General features: G+C 42.6%; 1 protein-coding gene across 1 annotated transcript in view; it reads right to left on the minus strand.

Annotated features, from left to right (window-relative positions):
- Positions 1-27,605, minus strand: part of LOC124777149 (carcinine transporter-like) — a 125,810-nt gene that overhangs the window by 43,772 nt on the left and 54,433 nt on the right. Inside the window, exons 2-4 of the mRNA XM_047252449.1 lie at positions 21,618-21,948; positions 10,859-11,128; positions 96-253 (exon numbers count right to left, since the gene is read on the minus strand). Coding sequence (XP_047108405.1) covers positions 96-253; positions 10,859-11,128; positions 21,618-21,919 — 730 coding nt within the window. The 5' untranslated portion in view covers positions 21,920-21,948. The remainder of the gene's footprint in view (positions 1-95; positions 254-10,858; positions 11,129-21,617; positions 21,949-27,605) is intronic.

Consider the following 27,605-nt stretch of genomic DNA (forward strand, 5'->3'; position numbering starts at 1 on the left):
GACTTCCTGCAAACAACCGCTGGGGCACAGTACTCCTCGTGGTCGTGTCGCACAGTGCGGCTTTCTGTAGGCGTGGTGCGAGGTTTTCTACTTACTGAGGGCTAACGGCGCCTCGAAGACAGCGCCGATGGGCGCGCCGCCCAGGATGGAGACGACGAGGAAGAGCGGGTAGATGGATGACGTCGCGACGAGCAGGCTGCGCGCCAGGCTGGCCAACACCATGGACAGGAAGAACTGCGGCCGCCGGCCCAGGCTGCGGGCACACAACAGCCACAGGGCAAAAACCTCCACGCAGGGCAGCCAGTGCTGAGCACTCTAGCATGACTCCAGTGCACCACCACCACCAGACACCAGCACAATTATCACAGTATGCGTCTCGTTGGAGGACAGAGCGACAGAAAGAGAGAGAGAGAGAGAGAGAAACAATGAGCGACGAGGAAGTATCGAAGCATAAAGAACAGATGACAGCACAAGAGGTTCAAAAATGGTTCAAATGGCTCTGAGCACTATGGGACTTAACGTCTGTGGTCATCAGTCCCCTAGAACTTAGAACTACTTAAACCTAACTAACCTAAGGACATCACGCACATCCATGCCCGAGGCAGGATCCGAACCTACGACCGTAGCAGTCGCGCGGTTCCGGACTGAGCGGCACAAGAGGTCATTGTATGGTGAGCAACAGCTCGATCACCTGGTAGTGGATACTGTCTGCAGGCGACTCATGGAGTGATCAATTTCTGTATACTGTAGTGTCGTAAGTCTTTTGCAGTGTTTGGCTGCGTGGAAAAAATGGAATAAGATTCTTTTAAAAAGTCTCATTTTTCGAAATCGTGTCACTGAATTGTAGATTGAAAGAGAGGACTGATATGCACATGGTGATCTATTCAGGAGTATTTACGTTGAATGGCCAAAAGTCGCAGGAAGGCACTGGATGTGAGGTTAATAGCCAGTCACTCCTCCACTGTGAAGGCTATGCACTGCATTTGTGTCCGAAAAATCTGGTAAAATGACTTCCGGACACCCTGTGGGGCTCTGCAGAGGCGATGAGACATCAAACACTTGTGGTTGTCCTGTACAAAGCTTTACTTTTGTGGAAAAATTATCGCTGCAGTAGTGAAGTTTCACTCTAGACGTCGCTGATGTCGGAAACTCTACTTCTCTAGAGACCCCACGCATCTTGCAGTGATTATCATCTGAGAATTGAAAGTCGGTTAACTTCCGACGTGCTGCTATGATTACCACACACACCAGTCTGTCACTTTCGGCCACGCAGTTCACTTGATGATGGTCAATGTACGGTATGTATGACCCATAAAAGTAGATGTAGAAATTTATAAAATACTAATTATGTTGTCTTTTTCTATCCATGATACGACATTCGTCACGTCTTCTTACAGAATCTCCAGTGTTGGTAGTAGTTACTGCAGTAATAATTTTTTACCGGAATTTTGCGAGACTGAGGTCTTTTGTACCGAAGTAAAAATTAGGTCACATTCTGACAATCTATTTTTAAATTTACTTCTCATTTAGCACCCAAAGAAAAAAGAGAAAGTCAGCAGCGACTTTAACTCCAAATACGAATCGAATTTCATGCTTTCTGCAAAAAACTGCCTCGAAAGAACAAAATGAATTCACTTTCTGAGGGAGAGAATTGTTATCAAGAAATTAAGAAAAAGCTCTCTGCTCGTGAAGCACGTATCTCTGGTTTTAGCGATTAACGTTTTCCAGTATTTGCTCCGTATTAATTCAATATTGTTTCAGTATCTGTACTGAATTAGTACAAGTCATGGAATATAAACGAATGCGGGTGTCATTTCTGATAAGTACACATATTTTTTGAGTTATTTGCGAGAAACGACCCTTGTAGCTTAACGCCAGCTCAGACACTACTATGTAAACATCGGACCTGAGGCGCTGCATGCAGCAGAATGATTCACGATGAACAGAAAATGTTCTCTCAACTAGAAGTTAGAGGACAACAAAAGGAAGCTCTCAGACCCGATAAGAGAAATGGAAAGTGTTGTGAATGGTATAATAACGAACTGGATCCGCTTGTCGGAAAGGTGATAGATACCACGAGCCAAAGGGACCCAGAAGAGTGACCAACGGGGTTTGGACCTATTTTCAAGACAAAAGTCTCAGGTGAGCCCAGTTCATTGTATTTTAATAGGCTCGTCAAGAAGTGGAGATAACAAATGAAAACATCCAGAAATGTGACGCTATCAAAATGAAACGTCAACCACGTCAGCGTTTAAAAGAAGAGTCGAAATTGAAAACAGACTGCGCATGGACTGACGGAACAAAGGAGGCTCACAAGAAACGAATTCAAAATTACTGGTCCCAAGTTAGAGCAAAATGCACGTTAGAAACGACAGTATCCGCAGCTGGAAGAAATGAAAGAAGTCTCACAAACATCGCACTACATTCTCCGTCAAGAAGGTTCTGCGTGACACTCCGTTTCACAACCACCTTTTCCCAAGACCCACGCCCTTCGTTACGGGATTAGGTCTGTCATTACAGAATTCTCAGGTATACGTTCATGTCCACGTCGGCTGACTAGGAACTATAATCCGGTGTTCTGGTTCCCGTAGTGAAGGATCTCTAGAGCTCTTCCGCAGGTACAATTTGGGTATTAAGGTCTGCTGATCGTAATTTTCATAACTAACTGCGTCGTTCCTTATGTTCTGAGTCTGCAGAAACGTGACAGTATTAGTAATATTTCCAATTATTTACACCTATTCACGTTCGGTGTCTTCCGAATCAGAAATAAAGTTCATCAGTATGAGATTTGCCGACAGCACTAGACGTTAGTCGTGAACACTTGCTCGAGCTAGATCACGATGATGAATTACAGTTCATATGTTGTAGGGGTCAGTGAAGTGAAGTGAAGTGAAGTGGAAGGAGACAAGGATTTCTGGTCAGATGAGTATCGGGTAATATCAACAGCAGCAGAAAATGGTATAACAGGTGTAGGATTCGTTATGAATAGGAAGGTAGGGCAGAGGGTGTGTTACTGTGAACAGTTCAGTGGCCGGGATGTTCTAATCAGAATCGACAGCAGACCAACACCGACAACGATAGTTCAGGTATACATGCCGACGTCGCAAGCTGAAGATGAACAGATACAGAAAGTGTATGAGGATATTGAAAGGGTAATGCAGTATGTAAAGGGGGACGAAAATCTAATAGTCATGGGCGACTGGAATGCAGTTGTAGGGGAAGGAGTAGAAGAAAAGGTTACAGGAGAATATGGGCTTGGGACAAGAAATGATAGAGGAGAAATACTAATTGAGTTCTGTAACAAGTTTCAGCTAATAATAGCGAATACCCTGTTCAAGAATCACAAGAGGAGGAGGTATACTTGGAAAAGGCCGGGAGATACGGGAAGATTTCAATTAGATTACATCACGGTCAGACAGAGATTCCGAAATCAGATACTGGATTGTAAGGCGTACCCAGGAGCAGATATAGACTCAGATCATAATATAGTAGTGATGAAGAGTAGGCTGAAGTTCAAGCCATTAGTCAGGAAGAATCAATACGCAAAGAAGTGGGATACGGAAGTACTAAGGAATGACGAGATACGTTTGAAGTTCTCTAACACTATAGATACAGCAATAAGGAATAGCGCAGTAGGCAGTACAGTTGAAGAGGAATGGACATCTCTAAAAAGGGTCATCACAGAAGTTGTAAGGAAAACATAGGTACAAAGAAGGTAGCTGCGAAGAAACCATGGGTAACAGAAGAAATACTTCAGTTGATTGATGAAAGGAGGAAGTACAAACATGTTCCGGGAAAATCAGGAATACAGAAATACAAGTCGCTGAGGAATGAAATACACTCCTGGAAATGGAAAAAAGAACACATTGGCACCGGTGTGTCAGACCCACCATACTTGCTCCGGACACTGCGAGAGGGCTGTACAAGCAATGATCACGCGCACGGCACAGCGGACACACCAGGAACCGCGGTGTTGGCCGTCGAATGGCGCTAGCTGCGCAGCATTTGTGCACCGCCGCCGTCAGTGTCAGCCAGTTTGCCGTAGCATACGGAGCTCCATCGCAGTCTTTAACACTGGTAGCATGCCGCGACAGCGTGGACGTGAACCGTATGTGCAGTTGACGGACTTTGAGCGAGGGCGTATAGTGGGCATGCGGGAGGCCGGGTGGACGTACCGCCGAATTGCTCAACACGTGGGGCGTGAGGTCTCCACAGTACATCGATGTTGTCGCCAGTGGTCGGCGGAAGGTGCACGTGCCCGTCGACCTGGGACCGGACCGCAGCGACGCACGGATGCACGCCAAGACCGTAGGATCCTACGCAGTGCCGTAGGGGACCGCACCGCCACTTCCCAGCAAATTAGGGACACTGTTGCTCCTGGGGTAACGGCGAGGACCATTTGCAACCGTCTCCATGAAGCTGGGCTACGGTCCCGCACACCGTTAGGCCGTCTTCCGCTCACGCCCCAACATCGTGCAGCCCGCCTCCAGTGATGTCGCGACAGGCGTGAATGGAGGGACGAATGGAGACGTGTCGTCTTCAGCGATGAGAGTCGCTTCTGCCTTGGTGCCAATGATGGTCGTATGCGTGTTTGGCGCCGTGCAGGTGAGCGCCACAATCAGGACTGCATACGACCGAGGCACACAGGGCCAACACCCGGCATCATGGTGTGGGGAGCGATCTCCTACACTGGCCGTACACCACTGGTGATCGTCGAGGGGACACTGAATAGTGCACGGTACATCCAAAGCGTCATCGGACCCATCGTTCTACCATTCCTAGACCGGCAAGGGAACTTGCTGTTCCAACAGGACAATGCACGTCCGCATGTATCCCGTGCCACCCAACGTGCTCTAGAAGGTGTAAGTCAACTACCCTGGCCAGCAAGATCTCCGGATCTGTCCCCCATTGAGCATGTTTGGGACTGGATGAAGCGTCGTCTCACGCGGTCTGCACGTCCAGCACGAACGCTGGTCCAACTGAGGCGCCAGGTGGAAATGGCATGGCAAGCCGTTCCACAGGACTACATCCAGCATCTCTACGATCGTCTCCATGGGAGAATAGCAGCCTGCATTGCTGCGAAAGGTGGATATACACTGTACTAGTGCCGACATTGTGCATGCTCTGTTGCCTGTGTCTATGTGCCTGTGGTTCTGTCAGTGTGATCATCTGATGTATCTGACCCCAGGAATGTGTCAATAAAGTTTCCCCTTCCTGGGACAATGAATTCACAGTGTTCTTATTTCAATTTCCAGGAGTGTAAATAGGAAGTGCAGGGAAGCTAAGACGAAATGGCTGCAGGAAAAATGTGAAGACATCGAAAAAGATAGGATTGTCGGAAGGACAGACTCAGCATACAGGAAAGTCAAAACAACCTTTGGTGACATTAAAAGCAACGGTGGTAACATTAAGAGTGCAACGGGAATTCCACTGTTAAATGCAGAGGAGAGAGCAGATAGGTGGAAAGAATACATTGAATGCCTCTATGAGGGTGAAGATTTGTCTGATGTGATAGAAGAAGAAACAGGAGTCGATTTAGAAGAGATAGGGGATCCAGTATTAGAATCGGAATTTAAAATAGCTTTGGAGGACTTACGGTCAAATAAGGCAGAAGGGATAGATAACATTCCATCAGAATTTCTAAAATCATTGGGGGAAGTGGCAACAAATCGACTATTCACGTTGGTGTGTAGAATATATGAGTCTGGCAATATACCATCTGACTTTCGGAAAAGCATCGTCCACACAATTTCGAAGACGGCAAGAGCTGACAAGTGCGAGAATTATCGCACAATCAGCTTAACAGCTCATGCATCGAAGCTACTTACAAGAATAATATACAGAAGAATGGGAAAGAAAATTGAGAATGTGCTAGGTGACGATCAGTGGCTTTAGGAAAAGTAAAGGGACGAGAGAGGCAATTCTGACGTTATGGCTAGTAATGGAAGCAAGGCTAAAGAAAAATCAAGAGACTTTCATAGGATTTGTCGACCTGGAAAAAGCGTTCGACAATGTAAAATGGTGCAAGCTGTTCGAGATTCTGAAAAAAGTAGGGGTAAGCTATAGGGAGAGACGTGTCATATACAATATGTACAACAACCAAGAGGGAATAATAAGAGTGGACGATCAAGAACGAAGTGCTCGTATTAAGAAGGGTGTAAGACAAGGCTGTAGCCTTTCGCCCCTACTCTTCAATCTGTACATCGAGGAAGCAATGATGGAAATAAAAGAAAGGTTCAGGAGTGGAATTAAAATACAAGGTGAAAGGATATCAATGATACGATTCGCTGATGACATTGCTATCCTGAGTGAAAGTGAAGAAGAATTAAATGATAAATGATCTGTTGAACGGAATGAACAGTATGGTTTGAGAGTAAATCGGAGAAAGACGAAGGTAATGAGAAGTAGTAGAAATGAGAACAGCGAGAAACTTAACATCAGGATTGATGGTCACGAAGTCAATGAAGTTAAGGAATTCTGCTACCTAGGCAGTAAAATAACCAATGACGGACGGAGCAAGGAGGACATCAAAAGCAGACTCGCTATGGCAAAAAAGGCATTTCTGGCCAAGAGAAGTCTACTAATATTAAATACCGGCCTTAATTTGAGGAAGAAATTTCTGAGGATGCACATCTGGAGTACAGCATTATATGGTAGTGAAACATGGACTGTGGGAAAACCGGAACAGAAGAGAATCGAAGAATTTGAGATGTGGTGCTATAGACGAATGTTGAAAATTAGGTGGACTGATAAGGTAAGGAATGAGGAGGTTCTACGCAGAATCAGAGAGTAAAGGAATATGTGGAAAACACTGATAAGGAGAAGGGACAGGATGATAGGACATCTGCTAAGACATGAGGGAATGTCTTTCATGGTACTAGAGGGAGCTGTAGAGGGCAAAAACTGTAGAGGAAGACAGAGATTGGAATACGTCAATCAAATAATTGAGGACGTAGGTTGCAAGTGCTAGATGAAGAGGTTAGCACAGGAAAGGAATTTGTGGCGGGCCGCATCAAACCAGTCAGTAGACTGATGACAAAAAAAAAAAAAAAATGTTGAACGGCAAATTCACTGGATATCAGATATGGTAATCGACCATAACGAAGTTTGTTAACCACCCCTTGAAAACTGTATAATCTTTGTATAGCAAACTGTCCTACTGCCAGTAAAGGAAGAAAGATTTGAAGTATTCATGTAACGACCAATCACGACGATTCTACATGGCTAATATTGGTCGATGCAATACTGGCGGTTCGTCATATGCTCTGGATGATCACTTTAAATTAATTCGACGTAAGTAGTTGGACATGAGAGGCACTGAAAATAAAAGAAAGTGAATTTGCGCTTCAGCATTGGAAAATTTTGTCCACATAAGCATCAACCTGATGGGAAATAAATAAATTTGCTGCGAACCTTATTGATTACGGTGTATATTGGAATTAAAAGTGAGTTCCATACTCATTACAAGACCGCTGCACTATTACTCATGGGGAAAGCCTAGAAGTTGTTGTGGGCCGTTGCAAAAATTGTTGGTTGGGTGTTCGTATTGTGATGTTGGCTCTGACTTACGCTTCTGCATTTTGATCATAAAATGGTTCAAATGGCTCTAAGCACTGTGGGACTTAACATTTGAGATCATCAGTCCCCTAGACTTAGAACTACGTAAGCCTAACTAACCTAAGGACGTCACACACATCCATGCCTGATGCAGGATTCGAACCTGCGACCGTAGCAGCAGCGAGGTTCCGGACTGAAGCGCCTAGAACCGCTCGGCTACAGCGACCGGCATTTTGCTTATACTTCCATGCTCTGCATATCACTGAAACATACGTAGCAGAGGTAGCTCTTGGCCCTGATGAATGGTAGTAACCACTGCTCCACTGATCCACTCTACTCCTTGGTAATACGAATTGGTAGGCATTAATTACTGCATGTTTTAGCACTTCCAGATAAGGAGCAAGCGCGTGTAAGCTGTGAGGGTTGCATATGGCGCTCGGTAGACTACAGCGTATGTTCATGAGAGACATGGATGTAGTCAGGAGTGCTCCAGGAAAGTGTGATAGGACCAATCTTGTTTTCTACGAGTATATACATACATGATCTGACGGATAAGGTGAGCGGCCGAAACGCTATTGAAAAAGTTGAGGGAATCGTTGTATACAGCTGATTGCAGAACGATCCTACTGCCGCCAACGTACATTTCGCGGAAGGACAACGAAGACAAAATAAGAGAAATTAGGACTCGGACGGAGGGAGGCAAAAAGATGGTGGTTTTTCCCTCGCTTCATTTGGGACTGAAATAGAAAAGGAAATGACTAGCATTTGTAGGGGAGACCGAGGTTCGTTGGCACAAGGAGCTAGTTGGCACACACCTATTTCCTGCCGCCGTGGAGCTAGAGCGCTGTCGTCGCACTAATGGGGAGTGTATGTAATGTTGCATGTTTATTCTTTAAATAAGTGTTTTAATTACTAGTCCAAATTTGATTAAAATTTTATTGATATGGTTTGGGTTTTGTTTCTTATTGTTGAGCTATTAACAAAATGTAAAGTCTTCTAGTGCGGGTGTCTTGACTGCTTTGTCTAATCGAATTGGTGAAGTTGTTATTTTCATTGCGATTGCTTGAATATTAAATTTTGGTGGTTGACATTCTATTATTATTATTATTTTATCTCAAATTATTTTGAGATAGGCTTATTAATATGTTAATTGTTTTAGTAACTTCAATGTGCCTGGAAACGTCACTAAGACAGGACCCCTCTTTCATCGTTTTTTTTTTCGACTGGTGAGTAAATTTTTTAATCGTAGTTCTTTTTATTCTGGTGAATCTGTTGATCACGATGGAAATTTTCGACAGAGAGGTTAACTGCAGTTGCATGCATGTGTGATTTTGTGTCTGACGTAATTGTGTGTTTTCCATTGTGTTTTTGATATCCCTTTGGGGCCAACAAGCATAGTTCGGTACGGGATCAGTTGGCATAGGTATCACAACTCGCTCTACATGGTCCCATCAAAGATAGAATCGCTGCTTCTTGGGGCTAATAAGAAGAAAAAGCCACGTACAATCAAAAAGGGCGGCATGGCTAAGATTGACAAATCGAAGAAGAAAAAACTTCCTGTAAGACGGCCAATTTCAACTTTTTTATAGGATTCCCATGATAGTGTGTAAGACATAAGCAATGTCGAAGGTGAGGACAGCGTGGCCTTCCTTAATGATAGTTCAGAGGCTGAAGAACTTCTCTATAGCAAAGACCTTTCACTTATAACCTGTTGCCAAGATAATGGCGACGTATCTCATTCGACAGTCCCCAAGAACTCTGGCAAACCTCAAAAAATACGAAGAGGTCACATGGAACAAAATCAACAACGAATGCCCCACATTCTGCAGGGGCTTTTGATAACCCTGAACATATTTAAACTATTGCGACCAGGTGAAACTAGTTTTGTCTGGCCGTAAGTGTGGATTCTTTCGTTACTCTGGGAGACAGCTCATCACACTAGAACATTAAATATTAGTTCATTTTTAAATGAATAGAAGATTTACTTAACTCTGACATACTTCTTTGCCAAAGGAGTACTTGATAATTTACAACTGTCATGGACTAGTAAAGCATTACTCGATGCACTGATTAAAAAACTATTCTTTTGAGGCACAAAACGCAACATTTACGAAGTACATTTCATCAGAAACTTTAACGGTTACTGTCCTACCCGACCATATTGACTGCTGTAGATATCTGGAAATGGGCGAGCTCTGGCAGTCTCGACGCTATATTGACCTCAGTGTGAATGCTCTGCAGGACTGATAGGGAAGGCGTGGTATTTAGGAGCGCCTTTCATTGGTCATTGCGGATTCGAGCAAGCCCTAGCTAATGTCTGTGGTAAGATGGCAACGCAATCTCTGCACGCTACCACATAAATGACTTTATTTTCGTGAAATATTAGACCTATCAGAATGCTGGAAATATTCTAGAAACCGAAATTTGCGTGTTCACCAGGAATAAAAGGAGGAAAACTAGAGATTGCCAGATGAAGATGACTCAGTTTGGTACTACCAAAGTAAAAATGTGCGAATATTGAAGCCTTCAGTTCGAATAAATGACTGCCCAACTCCAAAATTCGTAGTCAACTTAAAACATTATACTAATTCTTTTTGAATAAGTACAGGTAGCTACAATTATAAACAATAACTTATTTTCTTAAAGAATTTACTGGTTGTTCATTTAAGATAATACTGCTGTTTATATATCTAAGCATAAATTATTTTTGTTCAAGTATTATTTCTTCCTGACTAATTTATTTTCTGAAGACTTTACTCTTTGAAAATGAAGTTGCATGAAGTCTTGATAAAATAAAATGTTTCTTCCTAGAAAACTGTTGTGTTCTGCAAGTACTCCAATCCATATCAGGTTATGCCACCTCCCCCTAAGGGTGTCTCAAGTAACCTCTAACCTGCAGTTAGCTGGCATAGTTGCAAGCTTTTACCAATATTGTTTTTGGGATTATCTAAATATATATTTAATTAATAGGGCATACATCATTTTGCAGTCAAAAAGTCTAGTTATCCGCCAGATTCACCAGAGTGCCACCAAGTGCTGCACAAAAACAGAGAAATCAAAAACAAAAATTTATGTCAACTGGCCCTTTTCTACCCTACATGGTACCCAAAACTACATGGTGGCTTGCCTAGATGCAGTTGTAGATGTACTCAGTAGTTGCCGAACTGGAAGAACATGACGATGTACTCACTAGTCGCCGAGCTGGCAGAACATGAAGACGTAGTCATTAGTCGCCCAGCTGGCAGAACATGAAGATGTAGTCAGTAGTCGCCCAGCTGACACAACATGAAGATGTACTCACTAGTCGCCCAGCTGGCAGAACATGAAGCCACCGACGACGTGGCCGACCTGGTGGACGGCGAAGGCGTTGGCCACCTTGAGGCTCTCGCCGCAGACCCAGCGCTCCTGCGAGGGCACCGTGCGAGTGTACCACGTGTCATCGAATTGGACCCCGTGCTGGCACTCCACCACCGCCGACTCGTTGCCCGTGCCCGGCGTCGCGAGCCCGTCCACGTACTCCCAGCTCACGTTGTACTGCAGGCAGTGCTCGAACGCCGACTCGCCCTTCACCCTTTGAACCAAGCAACAGCGACCTTCGTAAGGCAGGAGGCTGGGAAGAGGTCGCACAGTCAGCAAGTTTCTAACAAACGGGAAAGTGTCTTGCTGGGGTTGTAGTTGTCTTTATGGTCTCCAGTCCAAAGGCCTGCTTACGGTATTCATCTTTCGGTGTTCCTCTACAAGTTTTGCACCCCATACTTCCCTCCAGTACTAAACTGGTGATCCCTTGATGTCTCAGTATGCATCCTGTCAACCTATCCCATTTTTTAATCAAGTTATGCCACAAATTTAGTTCTCTCAAATTCTATTCAGCACCTCCTCACTAGTTACGCGATTTACCCGTTTAATCTTCAGCATTCTTCTGCAGTACCACATTTAAGAACTTTCCATTTTTTCTTGTCTGAACTGCTTATCGTCCACGTTTCACTGCTGTACGAGGCTACACTTGTAACGGTTCATCTAGGACGACCATTTGTACGTTTATTTTACCCCTCTTATAAGTAATAGGGGATTGTGTTAAAGGACATTTCTGAGAGACCGGACAAAGCCGCAAGTATGGCTTATTGTCATGTGCTGATACGTTTCAAAAATATTTTTTTAGAAAGAGAGCTTGTAATGACGCCACGCAGTATGCGGAAGCGCTGGCGGAGATGAAGTGGGGGTGGACTGCGTGTGTGGCGAAAAAAGGCGACCGTGCACCAGCCACCATAGGGAGCCGGGAAGCCACTGCTGCTGAACGAGGTATGAAAGTGAAAAATGTCAAATGTCAGTTTTGTTCTTGCACAACTGGGTGACTGACGTAATACTTTTCTGTTGCGCAAGGCCACGCTTTTCATAACATTGAATCTTGATTTGAATTTGAATTCTTAAGGATAGACTGGATATATACAATCCAGAGCGTGTATAATGAAAAGTTCAAAATATGCAGGCTGTTTCACTTGCTGCTACCCATTGGTTTTATGCAACCCACAACGTCTTCAAACACAACGTGCGAGATTTCCATTTTCTCTCGTTCACTTCCTGTAAACTACTAGTCCTACATAAAAACGTGCTAGGAGGTCACTTTCGTTTGCTATAAGCTTGTAATATAATCCTGGTCGCCATACCCTATCAAAAGCTCTTTCTATATCCAGATATAAGGCTGATGCACAATCTGTGATATTTGAGGCCTTGGTAATACTAATATATATTCTAATAATCGGATCTATAGTTGAATGTTACTGTCTAAAACCTGCTTGTATGTCAGGTATAAGCCTTTGGTCTTCTGCAAATTTATGTAATCGTCTGTTTAATATGTACTCAAAAGATTTTCCAGTAGTTTATAGTAGTGTTATAGGGTGATAGGATGTTGGAATATGTAATGGTTTTCCAGGTTTTGGTATCATAATTACTAACGCTGTTTTCCATTGTTTCGGTATTTGTTTTAATTTTAAAACATTGTTGTACAGATAGTATAAAGTTCTAATTATTTTCTCCCTTGGTGCTGCTCTGAGATGTAGTCTGCTAATTCCATCTATTCCAGGTGAGGTGTTTTTGCCATTATATATTGCTTTATCTATTGCTCTTCTGTAATTTCTTGAATCAATGCTAACTATTCTTCATTTAAAACCTCTGGGGATGTTAATTGATTGGCATTTCTTCTTCGACTTTTTGTTTGTGTGTATTATTAAAAAGTGGATCCTTAGGTATTTTATGAGTTTCTATTAAAACTTCTCTAAAAATTTGTGCTTTTTCTTGACTATCTGTTATTATATTCCCATTATATTGCAGTGGAGTATCAATGTTTATTTTATCTCCTGTAATACGTTTAAAAGTCTTCCAGAAGTTGTTTGATTGATTGTGATCTAACAATACACACGTTTCTGCCCATCTTTGTGAGTGAAAATCTGCTAATTGTCTTTTAACAAGCATATTCAACCTGTTCCATTCTATTCTCAATTCTTCAGACTGAAATCTTTTTAACTGTCGATTTATCCTACGTTTTTGTTTTATAGTTTCCAAAATATTTTTGGGTATCCTTTCTAGATTCTCTTTTATTCTTTTTACTGGGGCATTTTCATATTTTGGTTGTTTTATAGCTGCTGCAATGGCATCGTTATATTGGTTTAATTCTTCAGTTGTTGTTATATCAGTCACTTCTGGTATATTTTCATCAAGCAGTGTTTGATATTTTTCTTGATCCATGTATTTTAAATCGTATATTACTTTTGCCCTTTGTTGGCTTTTGATAGAATGGTACACTGTAGTTCTTACTAATAGTGGTAGATGATCACTAACAATACTTTTGCTTGTCCAGTGGGCAGTGAAATGTCGATGCATATTGTTACTGTATAAAATATGGTCGGGTATTAGTGTACCTCTGTGGTTTATAAAAGTAGGCTCTTCATTGTCGACTCGTCAAATATTAAAATTTGTGAGGATAGACTCTAGTATTCTGCCATTTGTATTCGTTCCAGAATCTCCTAAAGTATTAGATCTTGCGTTTAGATCACCCATAATAATGAAAGGACCCAGACTTGTCATATATTCAAAAAATTCTATAGGTAATCTGTCCTTTGGAGGGATATGTATATTATTGTTAAAAAGATGAATTTCTTAGTTCTTGTTTGTGTCTTTAATACCACAGGTTGTACATTTTGCAAATTTTTTGCAAATCAGTCCTAAATGCTGGAAAGTTTTGCTATGTAATATTGCTACTCCTCCACTAACATTCCTTCCACTGGTATTAGTATCATATCTATGGCATATAAAATCCTTGATCTTTATTGGATACTCAGATGCCTTTGTCTGTGAAATACCAATCACACTGACGTTTTCTGAGTCTATTAGATGTTCTATTAAATTAATTTTCGATCGTATACAGTTTGCATTGACAAAGGCAATAATGGTTTGCTCTAGCAATTACATTATTTTCTCGAGGATCCATTTTTGTATGCTATCTTCAAAATTAAGGCTGGTTTCTATTCTTTAGGGTATTTGTTTTAAGTACTGTCAGCTTTTGTAGAAGGTGTTTCTTCTACTTGTATATTTCTCTGTGGACTATTCTTTCCTAAAGGTGGCCATTGCTTTGGTGCCAACTGTAGTGGTTCTTGTATTGTACGTAATCGGTCCTCAAGATTGTTTATGTGGAAATCCATGGAGTTTAAGCTCTGTGTAATAGCAATTTTCCTGATGAAAAATTTCTTCGCTACATTTCCAGTGGCTGTTTCTATTTTATTCTTCCTATCAGGTAGTATATTGATCAGAGCTGTAATAACTGCTCTAAGCAGATCATCTACTTGAACATGTTTTTCGTCAATGTCAGCTTCCTTTGTAACTGGTGTATTAATGCAGTGTACTTTGGCAGTTGTGTCAATCGATGCGGCCTCTTTTGGTCTCTTGGGATATCTAACATCGGTTGCTAGGTGGTCTTCTCCGCATGTCTGACATTTTGGTTTTACGTTTTTAGCTGTGCGGCTACTTGTAAATTGTTGACCTGCACATTTACCGCATTTTGGTGGCTTTGTGCAGTTGTTAGTAGAATGTTCGAAGCTATAACATTTTACACATTGTACTGGCTGTGGAGGAGGAAGCTCTGAAGTTTCTACTATATGTACTTTGCAAAACATCTTCAAATGATTTTTTATAAGATAATCTACTATATGTTGATCACGCGTTATCACGCGCATTTTTGCAATTTTCTTTCCCGTTTCTTTGGATATCATTCTAACTACCCTGACAAAATTGAGGTCTAGTTTCTTGAGAACTGCTTCAACGCCATTAAATAACAACAAAGTCAACCTTTGTTGCGACTACACTCAAATTTGGAACAAAATTCCCGAAATTTCTTTGCTGTTGTTGTCTAGGATTGTAATAGGGTCTCATTGCTTCAACTTTCACTTCTCCGCGGCAATTTGCCTTTAGTTTTTTGACAATTAGTTCCTCAGTATTTAAACTTTTACTAATGAGAATTACACTACCATTTCGACTTTCTTGTGCCAGATTTACTTTTTTTAATTTCGTGTAAAATGTCTTTGTTGTTTCATCTTTTTCTAGATTTTAAACGCGAATTGCATGCTCACGATCAGTATAATTTTTTGAGATTGTCTCTTCGTTGTCAGGCTCAGTGTCTGTAAAATGGCTTTTTTTCTTCAGTTTCATTTGGGTAGTGTAGCGCTGTTCTTCACTACCTTGAATAACTATGTTATATGTGTGTTGATAGTCCTCATGATTGGAGTCTGTAACATTTGAGTGTTGCTCTCCATTTTGGTCAGTATCTAACACAGTTAGATCTTGCTGTATATTTTCAGTTGGCTGTTATGTTGGTGTTTCTTCATTAGTTGTCTCATTTTCAACTAACTTGGGTTTGCGTTTTGGTTTTTGCGTGCATGTTTTCTTTGTCATACTAGCATGAGCTGAAATTCTATGTCTGTTTGGTTCTACTCGCGGATTATTCTTTGCCCTGTTCTGCGCCTTGCCCTGTGCAAACGCGGGCTGATCCGACATGAACGGGGACCTGGTTTGCCAATACCCTAGCTAACTTCCATATTTACGGCTGTCCGGAAAACTCGTCTACTGAATAACGTATATAAATACAGAACACGACAATTTTGCTTAGCAAATAAATATGCTGATTTGTTCCAACTGACTTTGCGAGTCTGCCTTGCTGCCGTGACTGCTACTGCCGTGACAGAGCTGTTGATAAAATATCAATATATACTTATGTTTTCCAACAAGTATCGATATATATCAGCGATGTTTTTCCCACCGATCTATCGATATCGAAAGGGTAATATCAAGTGCCGATATTTTTATTTTGTTACATTTTTTCGCAATTTTATATAAATATTTGAAGTTGTCCTTTTGAAATTGTAGTAGAACATCATTTTACTTTCACTGTGTCAAGGAATCTTACTACTTTTTGAGCTTTCATCACGTCTAGTCTTTCTCATGGACTGTATAAAGCAAGTACAGTTGGCACAAAGAAGTCTGACTGCACTGGGGTGTGAACGGAATAACAAGACATCCGATGTGAAGAAATAGCACACTAGTTGCGTTAAAAATTGTTTTAAAGCGACTTGTCTGCTCTTCAAAAACAGTTACTGTAACTGATGAACAAAAGTCTAAATGACAAGATTGGTCTTGGCGGTAGGCGGAGACGTGTGAGGGGCAATGCTGACGTTTAACTCCACCACGCAATTTTGACACTACAACTGCCAAGTCGATGGCGTTAGCAGAAATGAAATAAAAATAGGGAAATCGGCATGAAGTGTTCCAGACATATCCAACAGGTGACGAAACCGAACGCGGGACTCCTTTTATTGTGCCACTTACAAACATTTGCCATTGTTAAGCGGTTATCACCAAGCGAGAGCGTGCATCGTTTTCCTTTCAATTCTTGCTGAAGGAGGATAGGCTTGATGTACAGAATAACTAATAATAAATCAATACACAAAAATATAGCTCTAAAACCGGCATAACATTTGCATGTTGGAGCTAATATTTTTATAGGTTAGTACGTCGATACTTTTTCCTTCGATGTATCAATTTCCTCGTTGTGTAGAGTGCTGTTAACTATCGATACATCGGATTCCAGATATTTTAACAAATATCAACAGTCCTAGTGGGCAGACCAATTGAGCGGCTGGAGTGGTGAAGTTCTCGATGGTGTCATACTACTTGCTGTGATTTTGGATGCAGAAGAGGAAAAACGAGTGAAAATCGGAAGTCGGTTTATCAGGCCTGGAAAAATGAGCAACTCTATACCGTGAATTGATGGACGTAGAGCAAAGTTTTACGAATGTTTACAAATGTCCGAAAATTATTCATCTTTCTAGTGAACAAATTGGAAGTTCATCTGAAGAAGTGGTAGACATACAGGGGAAAAGCCTTCGCACCAAGAGGACAGCTCGCTGTTGGCTTGAGGTTTGTTTGTATATAATATAATTAACACACAGTTGGGTAATTTATTGTTAATTGAGTATATGAAATGAACATTCATCATTATTGCCTTCTATTGTATAGTCTTGTGTGTTTTCTTCTGATTCGCGCAATACTGATTACTTACAGCTAAGACTACATTTGTTGTTATTTCCCTCTACCCACCTTTTTCAGATATTTGGCTACTGAAGATGCTCTAAAACTATTTCATTTAGTTATCGCAGGGGGGATAGTATGGTTGAGATAACTGTACCAGAAACCCGCAAGGCAATTGCAGGTTATATGATGAACGCATTGATGCGTACTACAACAGAAGGAATGTGGAAGAACATCGCTAAGGGTTTTTATGCAATGTAGCATTTTTCCTAACTTTAAAGGGGCCTTGGATGGGAAACACGTTTCTATTCAGGCTCCATCGAGTAACGGAACACTATTCTTTACTTACAGATACACATTCTCCATAACTTTGTTGCCTCTTGTAAAGTTTCAGTGTAGCTCTATTAGTATTGATGTCGGGGCACATGGAAAGAAAATATTATGGTCTTAGCCGCCACTCTTAAACAATAATATTTTACCTAACTGGTTGTATTCATTGAGGTAAAATTAGAAATATTGTAAGGTGTCAGGCAAATCCAACACCTTCCATGTAAACCCTGACATGATAAGCAAATCCAGTAGTATGTCACATAGCTCCGAATAAATCGTGACATTAAATTAACCAAAGTAATACGAGTAACGAGTGAGCAAATGAAATACCACAGACTAACACAAGAATGCCTAAATGCATGTCATACCTTCCCACCGTGAGACAGACGCAGTTCCGAGGGGAGAAACGAGAACAGAAGCCGAGAGCAGAACCGTGTTAAGCTGGAAGGCCCTACGATAAGGGACGGACGGACACTCACGTCGGCTGCTAACCGCTAGGACCACACCACCCTCAAGTTTTAGCGTGAGACTTTTTTGCGTCTCTGTTACGTCAGGACCACCACCCCCCCCCCCCCCCCCCAGCCAATGTTAAAAGCTAGAGCCCTCCAGAAGAACAGTATAGATCTTACGATAACACAAAAAGGGCTACACCACCCGCAAGTTTTAGCGTGAGACTTTTTCGTGTCTCTGTTACGTTAGGAACACCCCCCAGCCCATGTTAAAAGATAGAGCCCTCCAGAAGAACAGTATAGATCTTACGATAACGCTAAAAGGACCACACCAGCTGCAAGTTTTAGCGTGAGACTTTTTCGCGTCTCTGTTACGTTAGGACCACCCCCCAGCCCATGTTAAAAGATAGAGCCCTCCAGAAGAACAGTACAGATCTTATGATAACGCTAAACGGACCACACCAGCTGCAAGTTTTAGCGTGAGACTTTTTCGCGTCTCTGTTACGTTGCAAACTTTAAAAAACATTGCCCCACCACGAAAAGTATAACGTTTCTCATTGGATAGACAGAATTTTTGTAGGCGGAGCTTAAGGTTAACATTGAGACCCTGATTGGTCAGATGAAACCACAGACAGATAGTTTTTTTTAAACCAACTTCGGTAAATTGTAGTAAGGAGAAGTTTGGCGAGAGTTGCTTCGGAGACGGCGAGGTGAGCGGAGCTGTGCTGCCCGCTGCCCCCTGACGAACACCGACAAGGTAATGAACGCACGCGATGCCGCATAACAGCGCATAAAGCTTCACTCAGAACTGCAGAAGTCTCATCTGTTACACCCCCTTTTTGCGTAATACTAGTGTCGATCGTCAATTAAAGCCCATGGTGTTCACATTTGCCATTTGAAGTAAAAATCTGAAACGCGATGATTTTTCTGTTATATAGTTATTGAGAAGCCACACCAGCCACTGTAATTTACGACAAGTTAGATAAGTAATTAAAGATAATTGAGGGTCACTGTAGACCATTTTGATAGTTTTCTGTTTTGTGAAACTTAATTTAAACCTAGATTATAGATGTGATATGGCATAGGTCATCCTTTGATCCATTGTAGAACTTGGAAACCCACTCAGGGAATATTCGTTCACATTTTTGTTGAACGCAGCTGGTTTTTACCATCCTGTATTAAAACATTTCCTTTTATCAATAGTGCAATTTATAAACAATGTTTTGTGAGTTGAATAAAATTTCCAGTGGTAAACCTAACTGCTTTTTCGACGTTATTCTACCAACTAACTAAAAATAGGAAAGCCTTGAACCCCTTCCACTAAATTTAGTTAGCATTAAGATTCTTTTACAGGGAGTGCAGTGGAGCTGACGCTGAAATCATTAAGTATTTCGTTATATCATCGCTAGTCTCACTGAACTCTTCTGAATTCTACATGTCATGTGTGGTCTGACGTCTCCTTACCAGCAACAGGTCCCAGGTTCAAACTAGTCAATTCCCTAAAAAACATGCTCAGAGCGTCGTTGCGCGAAAGTGGTAGGGAGACAGACTTGTATTGTTTTGTATGTTAACCAGGGGCCTAGAAACGACGGAGAGGCTCCGTCCCCGGCGCAGCCGCAGTGGTCCACAACCCAACGACGACTACCGCAGTCCACTTCACCCCTCCGCCGCCGCACACCGAACCCAGGGTTATTGTGCGGTTCGGCCCCCGGTGGATCCCCCCCGGGAACGTCTCACACCAGACGAGTGTAACCCCTATGTTTGCGTGGTAGAGTAATGGTGGTGTACGCGAACGTGGAGAACTTCTTTGCACAACAATCGCCGACATAGTGTAGCTGAGGCGGAATAAGGGGAACCGCCCGCATTCGCCGAGGCGGGTGGAAAAACCGCCTAAAAGCCATCCCCAGACTGGCCGGCTCACCGGACCTCGACACAAGTCCGCCGGGAGGATTCGTGCCGGGGACCAGGCACTCCTTCCCACTTCGGAAAGCCATGCGTTAGATCGCACGGCTAACCGGGCGGGCGCGTATGTGCTTACAGGGGAACCTCCCCATCGCACCCCCCTATAAGTTGATAGGCTTTGAAAAACTAAACACAGATCAATCGAGAAAACAGGAAGAAATTGTGTGGAACTATGAAAAAAATAAGCGAAATATACAAACTGAGTAGTCCATGCGCAAGATAGGCAACATCAAGGATAGGTTGACTCAGGAGCGTCGTGGTCCCGTGGTTAGCGTGAGCAGCTGCGGAACGAGAGGTCCTTGGTTCAAGTTTTCCCTCGAGTGAAAAGTTTAATTTTTTATTTTCAGACAATTATTATCTGTCCGATCGTCCGTCCGATGCGAGGTAACTGCGTCGTAGTATGGGGACGCTACACCTAAACGGAAAAATTTGAAAACGTTGAAAACATATGTTTTGACAGAGCACAGGGAAAAGTGTGCAACTGTGAAACTGTTGCATTCATTTGTTGCAAGTTTATGTGACAAACTCTTATGTTTTCATCACTTTTTTTGGGAGTGATTATCACATCCACAAGAAAACCTAAATCGCGCAACGTAGAAGAGTCTTTTTACCCATTCGCCAAATGTACGAGTTGGGTGGGTCGACAACATATTCCTGTCATGTGATGTACATGCCGTCACCAGTGTCGTATAGAATATATCAGACGTGTTTTCCTGTGGAGGAATCGGTTGACCTATGACCTTGCGATCAAATGTTTTCGGTTCCCATTGGAGAGGCACGTCCTTCCGTAATCGCACGGTTTTGCGGTGCGGTCGCAAAACACAGGCACTTAACTTATCACAGTGAACAGAGACGTCAATGAACGAACGGACAGATCATAACTTTTCGAAAATAAAGAAAGTAAACTTTTCACTCGAGGGAAGACTTGAACAAAAGACCACTTGTTCCAGAGCTGCTCACGCTAACCACGGGACCACGGCGCTCCTGAGCTCAGGAACTACTCAGTTTGTATATTTTGCTTATTTTTTTCATAGTTCCACGCAACTTCTTCCTGTTTTCTCGATTGATCTGTGTTCAGTTTTTCAAGGCCTATCCACTCTGCCAACTTACAACTAAATCTGAGGGGGTTGCGATGGGGAGGTTCCCTTGTTAGTAATGGTTTTTATTCCTGCACCTATTTTATTGCAGATTGTATTCTTCTGTTCTGTGTCCACGTATTTGGGATTGGACAGATCATACAACGCAGGCAGTTGCGTACTAATTCAATAAGTTTCACATCATCCATGAGTATGGCGATAAACAACTGCACGACAACCTAACAAACTGACCGTGGCGCGGCCGTGAACTGAGAAAATATTGGCCGCAAGAAATACGGCCTCGACGGAAGCACGGTTTGCACTGTTATGGACCAGCCCCTGGCGAGTGTGAACACTGCTCTTTAAGTTCCTAGAACAGTATTTCGAAGCAAGTCAGCGGTATATCGGCTCGGCTATGGCACTGTCGCGTCACTGGCATGTGTGAAGCGGCCTTTAAATGGCGTACTACAGCGCGATCTTTCTGTGTGAAACAGTTTTGGAAAATGACGTCTAACATTTCGACTGTTTCTGTGTCGTCCTCTGTTTCAATGCCGTTACGGCCACAGATTGTCTGGACAGATCATGTAGCTGGTGATTCTACGGATCAGTGTAGGACGTGAGTAGTTGGATCTATAATCGGTTATATTGACGAGGTGAGAGCGTCACTGACCTGGGTATGGTGAGCGCCTTCCACTCGTCGAGCGAGTAGTTGGTGAGCTCGCGGCCGGGCACGTGGCACCAGTGGTCGGGCACGCTCATGGCGATCATGTAGTTGAGCGGCGGCATGGCGGCCAGCACCAGGAAGCACAGGTTGAAGATGAGGTTGAAACGCGTCTGGAAGCGGCCCCTGGGGCCGATGGCGGCGATCAGCCCGTCCAGCAGCGCGCCCGCCTCCTGGAGGCGCTGCGTCGCGCTGGACCGACGCCGCGCGTCGCCAGCGCCCACGTCTGGCTCGGGCACCTTCAGCCCCATGGCGCCCTCTCAGCGCGCTGCGCTCCCACCTGCAGGCGGTAGAGTGGAGGCTCCAGCGACTTGGAGGAACACTGACACATCTGCAGGGTTCGATCGTGGGTCCCTCACTGCTCTTATTTGATAAGGAAGCAAAATTAGTCCTGTTTGCAGATCATACCTTATTGTCCAGCAAACAGAGCAATATGCGACAGAAAATAGTAAACGACATTTTCGTTAAAGTTATTAGCTAATTTTGCAAAAAATGAACTAGCTTCAATCCTTGAAGAAATAGTCGATAGTTGCTAACCGCAAGGTGGAATGAGTATAATATTTTTGAGTAGGAGGTTCTTTGATGGTTAAGAGTGCCGAGCGCACGCAGTGAAAAACTGGGTGGTCGCAGCTAGGTGCCCGGAGGAAGCAGACGTGTGGTGACAGCTTTAAGGTAGGATTCGCCCTTTGCAGTTTTCAGGTTGTACGCTGAGCAAACTTCAGCACGTTAATGGGAGAAGCTATAAAATGATTTCAAAATGGCTTTGTTAGATAATGTTCAGAGTTAGGATTTGTATGTCCAAGTTTTGACGCAGTAAGCGTTTTGAGAGAGAGAGAGAGATCAACATTGTGTTTAAATCTAACAACCTGAATCATAATCAACATCCTTTGCTTGTATTGAATATGAAAATGAGTAGCAAAGTGAAGTTACCCACCAAATGAAAGAACGTAAAGAAAATGAGGCCTCTATGAAATATATATGTGCGGTTCATAGTTTGAAATCGATAACTAAAGCTATCAGAGCAAAGTTATTTGAAATAACTAATTTTATGCCATTGCACAACTGGCATTATTCAAGTCAAGATATAATTTCATTACGTAAACATCAGGGCCAAAAGTTAATTTTTCAGTACCATCTCAATGCCATTGCACAAACGGCATTATTTTCTTAATCTTGATTGCTGAGTCAAATACATGTTTCATTACTGGCAAAATGGAGGAGTGCACGAAACAAGTTCACAGACGCAGTCAGATGCAGGTTTGTTGAATAATTATTTTGGAACAATTTTATCTTTGCTACTTCCACTAATTAAAAAGGAAACAATTTTGGGTTAGATACTTTCACTTTTAAAGATAATTTTGGACATGATACTTTCAGTGTAAGAGGGGCATTCAGTAAGCAAAGCAATACATTTTATTCTGAAAAAAGAGTGGTTTTATTCAGGATTCCAATACATCATATTATTCCCAAATCTTTGCGCAACCAAATAATATTTTTCAAAATAGTCTCCCCACAGGGAAGGCCGGTATGCCCACATGGCCAACTTCGGAGCCCACGTCTTGCTGCATCAATAACTTTACCATCAATCAGGTATTGTTTCCCGCTGAGTGCATCCTTCATTCGGTCAAATGATTGGAATTTGGAAGGTGCGAGATCCAGGCTGTAGGATGAATGTGGAAGGACAATCCAATGAAGTTTCTTGAGCTCCTATCTGATGTGCAGATTTATGTGATGGCCGGCCGGAGTGGCCGAGCGGTTCTAGGCGCTTTAGTCTGGAACCGCACGACCGCTACGGTCGTAGGTTCGAATCCTGCCTCGGGCATAGATGTGTGTGATGTCCTTAGGTTAGTTAGGTTTAAGTAGTTCTAAGTTCTAGGGGACTGATGACCTCAGAAGTTACGTCCCATAGTGCTCAGAGCCATTTGAACCATTTACGTGATGCCTTATGTTGTCATGGAGAAGGAGAAGTTCGTTTCCACTTCTGTGGCGGCGAACACGCTGGAGTTGCTTCTTCCATTTTCTGAGGGCAGCACAATCCTTTTTAGAATTGGTTGATTCGTGGGAGGGGACCAAACAGCGAGGTCCTCGATCCAGTCGTATTAGGGAAGGGTGGGGAAAGAAGTCGGCCGTGCCCTTTCAAAGGAACCATCCTGGCATTTGCCTGAAGTGATTTAGAGAAATCACGGAGAACCTAAATCAGGATGGCCAGACACAGGTTTGAACCGTCGTCCTCCCAATGTGAGTCCAGTGTGCAAACTGCTGTGCTACCTCACTCAGTCTTCAGAGTTGATCGTTGCACAGCGAGAGAGGACATCAAGCAGAATAATCCCTTCAGAGTCTCAGAAGACCGTCGCCTTGACTTTAACGGTTGTGGGCGGGATTTTGAACTTTTCCTTAGGAGGAGAGGTGGTGTGGTGCTACTCCATGGATGGCCGTTTTGTTTCTGATTCGAAGTGATGAACCCATATTGCATCGCCTGTGACGATGTTCGACAAAAAATTGTGTCGCTTCGTCTGATAACGAGCATGTAATTAGCACAGATGTTCCTTCGTTGCTCTTTATGGTCCTCTGTTAGACGGCGGGGAACTCAGAGGGCACACACCTTCGAGTGCTTCAACTGGTGGATGAGTGTATCAGTACTACGAACAGAGACGTCCAGTTGAGCAGCGAGGTTATTGACTGTGAGCCGTCGGTCACCTCGAATGAGAGTGTCCGGACGTTCTAGCATAGCAGGATTCACAGACGTGTGCTGCCGGTCGGTAAGTGGGAGATTCGATTGGTTTGCGCGGCCTTGTTGCGATAATGATGGACGCTAAATAATTTTTCATAATGCGGGGCCACAGTCATAATATATTTCTTTAAAGTCAGTACCGCCATTAGACTGTTGTTTATTTACAGTGTTATATTCACACTTTCACAATCATGACTTCGGCTTCAAAGTGCCATTATCAAGTTTTTAAATTGTTGCACATTGCGTAAGATGGCATACTGTCGTATTAAAATACAATGTGTCTAATAGGCAATGTATAACAATTAAAAAACTTGATAATGGCACTTTGAAGCCGAAATCATGATTGTGAAAGTGTGAATGTAGCACTGTAAATATACAACAGTCTAATGGCGGTACTGACTTTAAAGAAGTAAAAAAAAAAGAATGATAGACGCCTCGCACAACGAGTCATCGTGCTTTTGTTCACTGCCAGGTCTCCGTCTCCGTAGACATTCTCCAAGCGCCTACGAATGTCGGCGGTGCTTTGTTTTTCGGCCGAAAGAAACTCAGTATCAGCTCTCTGCTTGGAACGCACCTCCATTACAGATGACTTTTTGAAGGTAACGTACAGTACCGTTACCAAGCGGAAATATTCCACGATGTCCCGAAAGATGTTTCACATTTTCCAATGAAACTAGCCAAGAAAAAATGTATTGCATTACTTACTGAACGTCTCTCGTAGTTTATAATTATGGAAATGTGATTTCTCTTAATATTAAACTGCAAACATCTTGATGTTCTGCAAAATTGTTCACGGTGTATAACAATTGCTGGCGGAAACGTATACGGTTGGAAGCATACAACGCTAGAAGCAACAGTAACGCTCAGTAAACATAGGTCCTGGAGATGTATTTTCTCGATCACCACACACACTCATCTACTAGCGACACTGGAAATCGCCACTGAAGTTGCCTCATAAATAAAAGAAGCGAAACCCACAGGGAAAAAATATGCTGCTTCTCATTTAGTTCAAATGGTTCAAATGGCTCTGAGCACTATGCGACTTAACTTCTGAGGTCATCAGTCGCCTAGAACTTAGAACTAATTAAACCTAACTAACCTAAGGACATCACACACATCCATGCCCGAGGCAGGATTCGAACCTGCGACCGTAGCGGTCGCGCGGTTCCAGACTGTAGCGCCTAGAACCGCTCGGCCACACCGGCCGGCTGTTTCTTCACAAATTGTAAAATTTTCCATTCTAAGTGATAGAAGTGGTTTTCTGTTGAAGATTTTTTTCATGCCACTACGGGTTATGTAAACTGTTCTTCCTAACACGCATTGTGTCACTGAAACATGTTTGGGTGTTAATCAAGAAAAAAATTGTGTTTGCTCAAGGCAGAACCATATTTCCATAAAAATATATTAGGAAGCAAACAAGGACAAAAAGACATGTTGTCTTCTTTGTTTTCCGGCGTCTTTCTTCCCCAGTCACAGTTATACAAGTTACACAGGTTAAATACAGTCTTTTGGACATTAATGAAGTCATACTAAGACATTGGTTTTAATATGAATTTATTACAGTCGCAGAAGAGGGTATTTGACCCATATAGCAAAAAGAGAGCTTCAATGACAGAATGAATTAAGGTATTTTAATTAGTGGATATTAGATTCCTGTTATGCAAAATTCTGTTTTTTCACATCGATCCAAATAGGTTTCATCAACTTTGTGCCATAGTCAGTCGGTTTTCTTTATTCACTATGTGAAATGTGAAATGTAAATGACGATCTCCAAAAAATAGGTCTACAACAGTTATTGTTTGTTATTCTTAATACTTTAGCCTTATGTTATAGGGTTATAATAAACCAGGTAGAAAGTTCTAATTTCTAGGGTGTGCATATCGATGAAAACTTACATTGAAAAAAAGTGGTAGATCTGCTAAAACGTTTACGTTCCGCTACTTTTGTATCAAGGATATTAACAACGTCGGGGGCATAGAAATCAACAATTTAATATTTTTTGCAATATTTTCATTCACTGATGTACTACGGGATAATATTCTATGGTAATTCTTCACTTAGAAAATATTCATTGCTTAAAAGAAACCAATTAAATTATATGTGGAGTCTACACATGTGGAAATTTCTTCCACCATTCGAATTCGAAGCGACTTATCCTCGAGTCAGACGCTACTGCACAGACATGTTTTAGCGACCTCGGCAGCGAAGAGAGATTACGCTGCGACAAACAGCTCCTTAGTAAATCGAATATTCTCCTCCATTGCTTGTCATATCTTCTTGGTTTCACGTAATAATCAAAATGGTTCAAATGGCTCTGAGCACTATGGGACTTAACATCTGAGGTCATCAGTCCCCTAGAACTTAGAATTACTTAAACCTAACTAACCTAAGGACATCACACACATCCATGCCCGAGGCAGGATTCGAACCTGCGACCGTGGCAGTCGCGCGGTTCCGGCCTGAAGCGCCTAGAACCGCTCGGCCACCGCGGCCGGCCAAACGTAATAATCGATATCAAATGTTAAGCCTTTATGGGCTGAAGATTCGCTCGAGGAAACTGATCGTACTTGAAGCAACATGTATGTCAGAAGTGATGTGAGCGCTGCAGGCGTGTTGTTCTGTCGAAGATATTTAATTTCCTTCTCGAGCATGAGAATGGCTGGTGCTGTTAGTAGGTTGTTTGCCAACAGTGACATTGCAATAGTACGGTTTACTATGAACCTCTTGTGATTGCAGCGATTAACGGTTTACGCAGGATTCTGAGGCTCAGGAGGATCTAACGCGATTTTCATTCTGTCTATAGCACACACGATAAGCGGCACCAAGCGATAAGAAAAGGTCTTATCTCAGTCCCATCGCAATATACCGGAATAGTTTATTACACTGTATGATGTGTAAAGCCTCCTGTGTTGCGGTTATGAACAAGTGGCTTAAATGTTTGTCACATTACGTCAATGAACTGTCGTATATTTTCAACAATAGTACTGCGGTAAATCATTTATACTGTAAGTGTGTTATAGCTTTAACCTATTGATGATTGAGAGAAGGTATGAGCAACCTGTGGCAACATGATTTCCTATCTCCGTGTCAGGATTGATACGTGATTTATCTGAGCAATGAAGGCTGCAGTCAAGCAGCAATCTTTTGGGATCCCCAACTCCATCTGCTACGTCACAGTCTTACTAAGAGGTGTGCAGGAGAGGTAT

Source organism: Schistocerca piceifrons, chromosome 2, assembly GCF_021461385.2.
Source record: "Schistocerca piceifrons isolate TAMUIC-IGC-003096 chromosome 2, iqSchPice1.1, whole genome shotgun sequence".
Lineage (NCBI taxonomy): Eukaryota > Metazoa > Arthropoda > Insecta > Orthoptera > Acrididae > Schistocerca > Schistocerca piceifrons.